Genomic DNA, 11789 nt, shown 5'->3' with positions numbered 1-11789 from the left:
AGCCCAAGGCTTTTTTTTTCAGCACTGAAACTCCACATCAAATTCCTCACCATTTTCCTCAGTGTGAATGGATCCTTAGAAAAACTATGTTTTGATAACCTTATACTAGATAGATAGATTAATAGATAGATAGATTGATAGATAGATAGATTGATAGATAGATAGATAGATAGATAGATAGATAGATAGATAGATAGATAGACTAATAGATAGACAGACAGACAGAGAGACAGATAGATGATAGATAGATAGATAGATAGATAGATAGATAGATAGATAGATAGATTAATAGATAGATAGATAGATAGATAGATAGATGATAGATAGATAGATAGATAGATAGATAGATAGACAGACAGACAGACAGACAGACAGACAGACAGACAGATAGATAGATAGATAGATAGATAGATAGATAGATAGATAGATAGATAGATAGATAGATAGATAGATAGATCAGACTGTTATTTCATTGTTTACTTAGCTGCCTGGTTCCCCATCTTACACTATAACCACTCCACCTTGCGATTTACTTCCTCTGCAAATTATCCTTTCCATTGTAGCTGTCTAAGAATTTCCTCAAGGATACAGGCACACCTGCTATGTCAAGAAGAAGCAGATTTTACAAAAAGCAAAAATATACTAGTAAAGAGTTCTAAATATAACTACACGTCTGGTTTCATCAGTTTATTCCTATAAAGTCACAAGGGATTGTGAATGAAGTAACAGACTTCTACTTATCGGGTTATGCTGCCTCCCAGTGCAATGTCCTTCCTACTGTTCTACTGCCAATATCATTTCCTCCAGGAGCAGGGGAGGACACAGTGGAGATGCTCTCCGTATACTGCATATCCCAATATACCTGATTAACCTATTCTGTACTAGATACAAGTGGCTGCATTATGGGTCTCTCTATTCTCTGAAATGTTTTGGAACAACGTGTTGTAATATTTTAATAGAGTACATTACGGCTGTATTTAATAAATGTTCTATCTTGTCCATCATAGAGAACAGGACTTACTGGTTAAAAGGAAAATATTGTACTTTGTAAATGTCAAATTAATAAGCTATTCATAAAAAAATAAATATGTATAAAATCATCAGTGAACAGAAGCATCTGCGCGATCTCTATCTATCTATCTATCTATCTATCTATCTATCTATCTATCTATACACACATATAGAATATAGAGAATATATGGAAAGATATTTAGTTGTACAAAAATGCTTATTTATAATGGGGGGGGGAGGGGATACATCCTCCATTTCTAATTTAAGATAATGCTTTAATAGTCCCGCCATGGGGAAATTCAGTGTGTTACAGCGGCGTAGATAATACAATAATAATACAAAATACAAATACAAAGGCTCCATGTTAGAGGCATTACAGTGACACTAGGTACAGATGAAATGATAAAGGTAGAGGTAAAAAAGATACAGTAGTAGGAGGACCTTTCATGGATTTGGGCACAGGCAGTTCTATATACTGCTGGAAAGCTGACAGTGCGCTCAATTTAGCGCACTGTCGGCTTTCCCGATTTGTGCCCCGGGTAAAGAGCTATCGGTACTGGTACCGTAGCTCTTTACAGTCAGAAGGGCGTTCCTGACAGTCTGTCAGGAACGTCCTTCTCCACAGCAGCGCTTATAGCGCTGTACAGTGTGAGCGGGAAGGAACGCCCCCTCCCTCTGCTCACAGTACTGGTCCATAGACTAGTTTTATTAGGAGGGGAGGGGGCGTTCCTCCCCGCTCTCACTGTACAGCGCAACAGGAACGCCCTTCTGACTGTAAAGCGCTACGGTACCAGTACTGATAGCTCTTTACCCAGGACACAGATCGGGAAAGCCAACAGAGGGCTGAATTCAACACAATGTCGGCTTTCCAGCAGTATATAGAACTGCCTGTGTCCAAATCCATGAAAGGTCCTCTTTAAGGATCTTTCAGTTCTTAGTATGGAGTGATCTATGCTTAGCATGGTGTTGGTTGTACAGTCTAAACCACAGTGGGGAGGAAAGACTTCCGATATCGCTCCTTCTCACACTTGGGGTATAGCAGGTGGACACTGACAGTATTGCCCAGTGCTATCACAGTCTCATACATGGGATGGGAGTTGTTCTCTAGCATGGAGCTCACCACAAACAGTATCCTGTACTGGGTCCAGGAGTCTCCCCAGGACCAAACTGACCCTTCTACCCAACCTGTCAAGTCTATTTCTGTCCCTGGTTTTGATATGCTACTCCCCCAGCAGGCCACTCCTAAGAAGATAGCTGATGCCACTACAGTGTTGAGAAAGGTCCTAAGAAGTGGCCCCTGGACTCCAAAGGTCCTCAGACTCCTGAGCAGGTAAAGCCTGCTGTGGCCCTTTCTGTGCAGCGCCTCCAGGTGATCAGCCCAGTCCAGTTTATTATTGAGAAGGACATAGAGGTACTTAAAGGTCTTGACTATCTCATTACCTGTGCCCTGGATGTCCACTGGTTTTGGAGCATATCTCCGCTTATGAAAGTCCACCACCATCTACTTGGTCTTCCCAGCAGCATTAATTCCGAGGTGGTTCTGCTTGCACAAATCCACAAGTATGTCAGGTGTGTAGGAAAGTGGGATTATTAAAGCTTACAATGTATTGAATACAGTATATTTCATATGGACTCTGTGTTCTGTACACTGTGTTTATTCAGTGAGTATAGGATGGAGTCTGCAGCTGTCAAGGAGACACCACGATGACGTCATCAAACTCATAAGTATTTTACAAGTTTAAATAACCAGACATTAAGACAAAACAACTACATCCTGTAAACCAAATATTACTTCATGCTACCTGCTTGTAAAATCTTTTATCTTACCCACAGAACCTTTAAGAATATACTGTACTTATAAAAATGGGGAAAAAAATCAACTGTAAATAAAAAGTCTCAAATTTTCCGCAATGTTAAGATTTCAATAACTCTGTTCAGTGGTTTCTTGATTATATCTCTTTCTAGAACAGTTGAGTGACTTAAAGCAGACAGTTTGGCACGCTTGGAATTTGTGTTTTAGTAAATACTTGTATTCCTCATGAAATAACAATGCTGGGGCATCTTTTCTTAGAAGTCTGCATTGCACCTCCCTTTGCTACTGGAAATGTTTGAATATATTTAGTTTGGTTCTAATAGTCCTTTTGTCCATAGAGTGTCAGATTAGCAGGGTGTGAAGAATAAGGGAGCCTTGAGAAGGTCAATGTATTTACACACTTGCAGGAGGTAGAGCAGAGGAATATGTAAAAAAAAAAGTATGTCAGAAAATACTAATGCTTACTAAATAGACATGTTGGGGAGCTGACAAGTTGGCCAATAGGCTTTCTACATCGGTCACTAGTGGGCCTTATTTGGATGCTTATGACTTACTATATCATATGCATCTGTATCCTGCAAGGTCTTCTGCACTGCATGAAGTGGGGGCCCAGTTATGCACTCAAAGGTACCTGCTCCCAACACCCAGGAGTGGAAAACCTCCAATACAGGACTGCACGTAAAGTCACTGCAGCACTTAAATGGTTTTCTAGGGAAGGGGTTCTCTCCATTAGACAGGCCCACCTCCCACAAATATGATCACCGTGTTGTACTGATGTGATTACATACCTAAGGCTTTTATGTGGCAGATGTAATGGACCATCAAACATTAGAAAAAGTCCTTTCTTTGTCCATTTAGACAAATCCCTCAAATAGGTTCCATGAGCAAACAATCTAGTCAACAAAAAGCGGACCATTTTGTTTGTTTTTCACATCAGTTACCCTTGGTTCACATCTGCGTTGGTGATCTGTTTGGGGGAGTCCACATAGGGACCCCCCTTACGGAATACCAAACGCAGATGGCAAGCGGTGTGCAGTGAAAGCACATGGACCCTATAGACTGTAATGGGGTCTGTGTGTTTGCTGCACGCTGCCCGCTTGAGTCATGTGGACAAGAAAGTAGATTGTGAAGTACTTTCCTGTCCACATTTTCCCTGCGGAGATCTCGCGGCAAGCACACGGACCCCATTGAAGTCTACGTGGATCCGTGTGCTTTCACTGCACACTGCTTGCAAATGCGTTCGGTAGTATGTTCCAGGAGTCCCCATGCGGACTCCCCTGAACGGACTACCGATGCAGATGTGAATGAGGCTTTACTCTCCACAATCATATGAATATAGCCTTAGGCTCTGATTACATTTCTGTTTTGTTTTCCATGTTTGACGGATCCGTTTTCTTTTACCAGATATGGAGCAGCTGATGGATACAAATGGTTCTGTCAAATAAACACCATTGATATTATAAATGGATATGAAGTGATCCCTAAGAAAAGAATCAGTTTGTGTCAATTTGTATAATTCCTTGCTCCTCCGCACACAAATAATTACAGCCTTGCCTAACACTGTACAGAAAGCCGCCTCCCTCCATCCTCCTATGCACCCTTTTGACCCGAGAACAAGTTCAGTAGTCCACCACCCTGGAATAATTACTTTTTACAGAAGAGATGGAAGTGGGGTGGGGCTTTTCCTTTAATGAAAAATTACAACAACAAATCTACAACACAGACTCCTGCAAAACTGACTTTTAAGGCCCCACATAGCAAAATGCAGCCAAACAAATGCTTCACATTTTTTTCTGCAGCTTTTTACATTGCGTTTTGCTTAGTTTTCTAACAGATTTTCTTCCCTTATTATACCAACATGGGGCTTAAGCCTTAAAGGGATTCTTTAGGGAGTCTGTGAATATTTACCCTTAGTTCACATCTGCGTCTGGTAATCCGTTCAGGGGAGTCACATGGGGACTCCCCAAACGAACTACCGAATGCATTTGCAAGCGTTGTGCAGTGAAAGCACATTTACCCCATAGACCATAATGGGGTCCGTGTGCTTTCCACACACTGCACGCACGAATCATGCAGACATGATTTGGGCGGGCAGTGCGCGGCAAGCACACGAACACCATTATAGTCTATGGGGTCTGTGTGCTTTTACAGCACAGCGCTTGCAATTGCGTTTGTATTCCGTTTGCGGGAGGGGGTCTCCATGTGGACTCTCCCTGGACGGAATACAAAAGCAGATGTGAACCAATCCTAAGTAGACACCACAAAAAAAAATGCCACACTTAGAGAATTATATATTTTGAAAAAAAATGCCAACGATCCCAAAAAACAACATCCAGAAAAAAGCATTTCTCGTAGCTCATTTATATTTCATGATGCAGCTCCTCTTCCATTCTGGCAACCATGAGCTGGTGGGTTCCTAGAGAACAAAGACCAGCACTCAATTTAGCTCAAAAGGCTATATTCCCTCTGTAACTGCCGTGCTATACAGAAAATCAGTAAAAAAAAAAAGAATGTTAAAGAGTCCCCAAAGGTTTATTATAACCTTATGGAGTGGTACAATATAAATAAAGAAAAAGTAAAAATACACCAGACCACAGGTTTTAGCCCCGCCCCCGACGCAACAACATGTATCACCAACATAAAATTTACCGTAATGGAAAGGGAAAACTATTTTAAGGCTAAAGCCCCATGTTGTGGAAACAGCTTTAAAAGTTGCAGATTTTACTAGGGTTTTTTTTTTTTTTTTTTTATTGAGCCAAAGCCAAGAGTGGATTGAGCAAAAGGTAGAAGTAAAAAAGCCTCCTTTAGGCTAAGGCCCCACGGGCCGTAATCGCAGCGCTAAAGTGCTGTGGAAAGAACTTCTGCGTAATCACATTGCGGTTCTTTCCGCAGCGCTTTCAACAAAAAGTTTGCAGAGTTGTCCTCTGCGGACTTTATGTTACAATTATATATATGGGAAAGCCGTGTTTCCGTAGATATAATTGACATGCTGCGATTTGCAAAGCCGCAGCAGCTTTGCAAATCGCAGCGTGTCCGTGCTGCGATTTCTTCCGCAAAGTGGACATGGGACTCGCATGAATCCCATCCCCTTTTCTTGCACTGTAAAACGCTGCGATTTTTCCCGCAGCATCTCCACTGCGGGCAAATCACAGCGTTTATGTCCCATGGGGCCCCAGCTTTATATTCCCCATTTCTTTTGTAGCCATTCTTGGCTTTGGCTCAAAAAACTTCAACAAAATCTGCAAGAAAAAAAGCTGCTTTTCCACAATGTGGGGCCACAGCCTAAAACTTATTTTAAATGAAGGCTGGGTCTAATAGTCTGAATGACATTGTTACAATGACATGTATACGGTAATACCCTGCTATATTTCTGTATTGCAGAGTATTATACAAGTGATCAGTAGATTGCAGGTTCAAGTCCCCTAGTGGGACTAAATAGAAATGTAAAAAAAAAGTATACTAAAGTGTTAAAAAAAAAATTAAAACAGTAAAAACAAGTCCATTAAACATGTTGCTTTTCCCGTAAGGGAAAGTTCACACGTAGTTTTTGGTCAGGATTTTGAGGCCATATCTGCCTCAAAATCCTGACCAAAAAGACAGCTTCCATTGAAATAAATAGGAGCCGCTCAGGATTTTTTTCCAGGAGCCATTTCTTCTGGCTCCCAGAAAAAAAAAAGCGAGATGCTCATTCTTTAGGCTGTGTTGCCACGCGATTCGGCTTGAAGACGCACCATCCTCCGGACTAGGCCCATTCATTGGGCTTAATCCGGAGTGGAGTACGCGACTGCAGTGCACAGGCTTTCAGTCACAGCGACCCGTTTTTTGGACTGGAACCTGAGGCGGCCTCCGCTTCAGGTTCCGGTCCAAAAAACACCATGTGAACTTACCCTAATAGATGACTTTATTATGTGAAAAATAAAATAATAAACAAAGCAGCATATATTTGGCATTGCCATATTCAAAATAACCTGCATTAAAAAGTTAATGCTAATTAACCTGCATAGCGAACAGCGTATGAAAGATAAAAAAAATACAAAAATTAACATTCTGTTAATCTTGTCTCCCTAAAGATTGAATAAAAAGTGATCAAAAAGTTGAATGCACCCCCCAAAAAACAGAGGAAAACTATAGTTTGTCCCAAAAAAATATGCCCCTACAATTGAAAAACTAAAATGTATATGGTGATATAAAATATAGTTATTGTATAAAAGTGTAGTTATTGTCCAAAGTAGTAAAACGTAGAAACCGAGTTAGGCATAGCTGTAATCTGAGGGTCCACTCACCCGGAGGAAAATGGCGCTTTATTTGGCGATTAATTTTCTGCGCTGAAAAAAAGCCTTCCTTTGATTTCAATGGGTTCCGCTGTTGGAAAAAAAGTTAGCAGAACCTATTGAAATCAATGGGAGGCTTTTCTTTCATCGCCAAATAAAGCACCATTTTCCTCCATGTGAACGGACCCTTACTGACCCAAAGAATAAAGTTGGCATATCATTAAAAAAAATACAAAAAAAACCCTACAATTGCTATTTTTTTATTTTCTATTAATTTTTTTTCTAATGTACTCGAAAATGGTTCCATTTAAAAAAAATTCATCTTGGCAAAATCACGCCATCACACGGGTACGTCAATGGAGAAATACAAGATGGAACAAGCACAAAATATGCCTTGTTCTAGAGGCCAAAAGAGGCGGGGTCATTAATGGGTTAAACAAAAGAAAAACACTCAAAAATAAATAATAACAATAAAATGAAGTCCATAAAAAAATAAATAAATATATAAATATTTGAAGAACGGGAAGAAACAAAAGTCATAGGGAAAATGTCCAGCAGAGAAGTGGTTAAATAGAGTACATGCCTCTAATATAAAAAATAGAATATTGTAATACTGTATATTATTATTCTTATGATCCAGCTGTCGGTATATACAGTGTGTGCTCTGCCACAGAGATGCCTGAGATTGTGGCTGCAGGTAACGCAGCACGGTGACACATAGTGAGTGTGAATGGTTACAGAGCCTCCTCAGCGGGACATCCAGTAACATTGCTCGTGGTGAGTGTCACACACGTGTGAGCCGAGTGTGAGCGGAGTGTGAGTGCGCCCAGACACTAGTGACAGGCTGCCGAGTACACACACAACTTGTACAGAGCGACACTCATCCTCTCCAGGGATTGGCTGGCGCTCCCATGACGTCACGAGGGGGGTGTAAATAAAAGCACCGAGTAGAGCGAAGACTTCAGAACTAGGAGTGACTGTGAGCGGTGCTCGGTCCCAGAGCCGCATCTGTCACTGAGTGTCACCACTGGAGCAGATGACCGACACCGGGCACCAGAGACTGCCCTACGGGTGACCGCAGCCAAGGCTTCTACATGCAGGAGGACAGCATCTCCAGCGCGGGCTGACCACCACTCACTTCTGTTAAGAAAAGTTGTGCAGCGTTATGGATTTGTCCACCAGCTCCTATAACACAACGCTGAATAGTACGACCCCTGCCCCCAGGAATGGCACCGAGCAACCGTCAGAAGCCTGGATGGTGGGCATGGGGATCCTGATGTCCATCATCGTCCTGGTCATTGTTTTTGGGAATATCCTTGTGATCACCGCTATCGCCAAGTTCCAGAGACTGCAAACAGTCACCAACTACTTCATCACGTCCCTAGCCTGTGCAGACCTGGTCATGGGCATGATCGTGGTGCCCCTGGGAGCCAGCATCATCATCATGGGTACCTGGGAGTTTGGCAACTTGTGGTGTGAGTTCTTCACATCAGTGGACATTTTATGTGTGACTGCCAGCATTGAGACCCTGTGTGTGATCGCTGTGGACAGATACTTTGCTATCACTTCTCCATTCAAGTATCAAAGCCTGCTGACCAAGTGCAAAGCCCGGATTGTCATCCTCCTAGTTTGGGTGGTGTCCATCCTCACCTCCTTTCTCCCCATTAACATGCACTGGTACAGGACTGATGAACCCGTGGCATTGAGCTGCTACCAAGAGGAGACCTGCTGTTACTTCTATACCAACCCTGCCTATGCCATATCCTCCTCCATCATCTCTTTCTACCTTCCCCTTGTGGTTATGATATTTGTCTACTTCAGGGTCTTTCAAGAGGCCAAGAAACAGCTGAAGAAGATTGACAAATGTGAAGGAAGGTTTCACAACCAACAAGATGCCAATGGCAAGGTTGTTAATCGGAGGACTTCCAAGTTTTGCTTGAAGGAGCACAAAGCACTGAAGACACTGGGCATTATTATGGGCACTTTTACCTTGTGTTGGCTCCCATTCTTCATAGTCAACATCGTCCAGGTGATCTACAAAGATGCCATCCCTGAACGTATTTACACCTTATTGAACTGGGTGGGCTATGCCAACTCTGCCTTTAATCCGCTCATCTACTGCAGGAGTCCAGACTTCAGATATGCTTTTCAGGAGCTGCTGTGTCTGAAGAAGGCGAGCACCAAGCTCTACACCAATGGATATCCTCAGAGCAATGGGAACAGTGTGTACAATGAAGAAACAGATGCTGCTCAACTGGCTAAAGACAGGACTACTGAGGTCTTCTTCAAGGAGGACAAATGCCCCGGTGAATCCCTTTTGAACTGTGAAGGTACTATGCTAGAATACAACCTTGATTCTCCGAGCAAGAACCACAACTCTCATGAGGATTGCTTGTTATAGGATCCCTATTACGGACAGTCGTCACAAACTGGATCGCTTGCAATACAAGGGTCAAAGAGATATTTGTGTTGTATTGACAAGAAGGAATTGGAGGTCTTTATATTAAAGTTATTTCTTTAAATTTGGGCGGTGCCCATGACTCGCAGGATGTATACATTTTATTAGGCAAGTGTTTATTTCTGTATAGTTTCACTTCTTCTTAAATTAAGGTAAGAGGACATTCACTAAGCATTAAGGCTTTTTATTGTGTTGCTGTCTTATTTAGTTGGCAGAGCAAGAAGAATCTACCTCATGGATGTGAAAAAAGAGAAAAGTTCTATGTTTTATGTTGTTTATATTGTTAATTTTTATTTTATTCTTTTTTTTATTTTTGTGTTCTGTTAAGTTTTGTGATTACCAAAATGAACACTGCACTGCTGGGGTGGCTGGTCTCTTCGGCAGTGTCTGGGTTAACTTGGTGGATGGGAGTCAATTCCAGATGGAAACTGAAAAGAAAGCGTGTATAGGAATTTTGTGCGATTGTCATAGGTAGACCTTAAAATCTTTAACCTCTTCATCTTTGGGCTATCCAACAATGGGGTCAGCATCTATGACCTCTGGCTTTAGCATATACAGATGATACATGTATAACACCGCCATAGATGTAATGATTTCTATATAATAGAATGTGCACAGGATTGGAAGTTTATTTGCTTTTTACATATACATATTGCAATCACAATAAACAATGAATTGAAGCGTAAAAAAAATATTTGTGATATATTCAGAAAATATTAACTATTCTGGAATTACTTGCACTGTTACAATAGCATTATAAGGATTCATTGTATCATATGAGAAATCGTTACATCTATGTCCAGCTTCAGGCATTAGCTATGTGTCCGACCTGCAAAAGAAGAATTTGATAGATGAAGGGGTTAAAGGTTAGGTTGAGTTCACTTAATTTTAGAACTAAATTCCAAATTGGATGCACAGCAGAGAACCCATCACCTACATAACTGGGACCCGGTGACCATGACAGTTAATGAGGGATAGCCATCAATAAGTCTAGCCCTGTGAGGCGGATTGCGAGCCACATCATGATAGTACAAGTCAGCTAGATAGAGGAGAACAGATGTTTCGCACTGCCTGCGTGCAGCTAAGTACTGCTCGGGAAGTTAATCCATTAGCTGAAGCAATCCTGCTGGTTCAGGCAGGTTTCTGGCCACACGATTGTCACTAAGCAATTTTTCATTCCCCCATCCAGTTTATCACCTCCATTGATTTAATAGGGCATTGCTAAAACCCTTTAAGTAGTAAGTAATGAAGTCCATAGTCAGGAAATGTTTTGTCTATACCTGGCGTTACTACATAAATGGAGGCAGGAGGGGGTTTCTGTCACCTGCTTGAGACCACAGCAGGTTAATCAATAACTCATCATAGTGATGCATAGGATGGGGCTTTTCCATAGGAATAAGGTCCCCAGGGAATCCCATGTCACGGTTCTATGGGGGATGGGTTCTCCTGTGTGCACAGTAAGATATTCCTGTCCACCTCACAGCATGCAGGGCCACCATTAGATCAGCTCTTTGCACATTTCCAAGCCGTACAGTATTGTATGTTGCTCTCATTAAAGGTCATTGTACTATATTTCTACCTGGTTTGTGTTTTTATATTGTTTTTTTTCTTTACTTTAGTAGTTATGTTTTGGGAGATAAAGGTTTATGCGGGGGTTAATTGATTGCTACAATATTACACAACATTTGATTCGGACCGTACTCTGTAACAGGCCAATTTTAACTTTCCCCCAATTTTTCATATATATAATATAGGATTTGATTTATGCAGGATCGGGCTGCATTATCTTAACAGCAGCCTTGAAAAGGTTAATGGGGTGTATCTAATTTACATATTATGGACAGTTTAAGGCCGTGTTTCCCATCCTTTTAAAACTTGGCACCCCTGGGAAAAAGCTTCCTCCAGGCGTCCCTATAAAATAGTTTTTACTAGAAAGATGAAAAATGTCCTAAAGACACAGATAACATTGCATGAAGGCATCTTCCCAATTAGTGTCACAGCCCCCTGGGGGGTTTAAGGAATTGTACCAGGATAAGAAAAACATGTCCATTATATCCTCCAAACAGTGCCACATATGTGTATGGGTTGTGTTTGGTATTGCAGCTTATAATTTATGTTCTGCTGTTTCTGGGAGTGAGCAGACATGTTTTTCTCCTCCTGGCATAAGCATTAAACATAACTTAGAGCGCTCTGTAAGCAGTCATTTTAAGGTGGTGAGAGACAGTCTCCAGTGTTG

The 11789-nt window shown here is 41.5% G+C and overlaps 1 protein-coding gene across 1 annotated transcript; it reads left to right on the top strand.

The window, feature by feature from the left end:
• The first annotated feature begins 8073 nt into the window (after nucleotides 1-8073).
• On the top strand, nucleotides 8074-11125 carry ADRB2 (adrenoceptor beta 2). The gene has a single exon (XM_075274706.1). The coding sequence runs from the start codon at nucleotides 8261-8263 to the stop codon at nucleotides 9494-9496; it is 1236 nt and encodes a 411-aa protein (XP_075130807.1). The 5' UTR covers nucleotides 8074-8260; the 3' UTR covers nucleotides 9497-11125.
• The last annotated feature ends 664 nt before the right edge of the window (nucleotides 11126-11789 follow it).

This window comes from Leptodactylus fuscus, chromosome 5 (genome assembly GCF_031893055.1).
Source record: "Leptodactylus fuscus isolate aLepFus1 chromosome 5, aLepFus1.hap2, whole genome shotgun sequence".
Classification (NCBI taxonomy): domain Eukaryota; kingdom Metazoa; phylum Chordata; class Amphibia; order Anura; family Leptodactylidae; genus Leptodactylus; species Leptodactylus fuscus.
The sequence above is the reverse complement of the archived record's forward strand: the minus strand, read 5'-3'. Positions and strand labels throughout refer to the sequence as shown.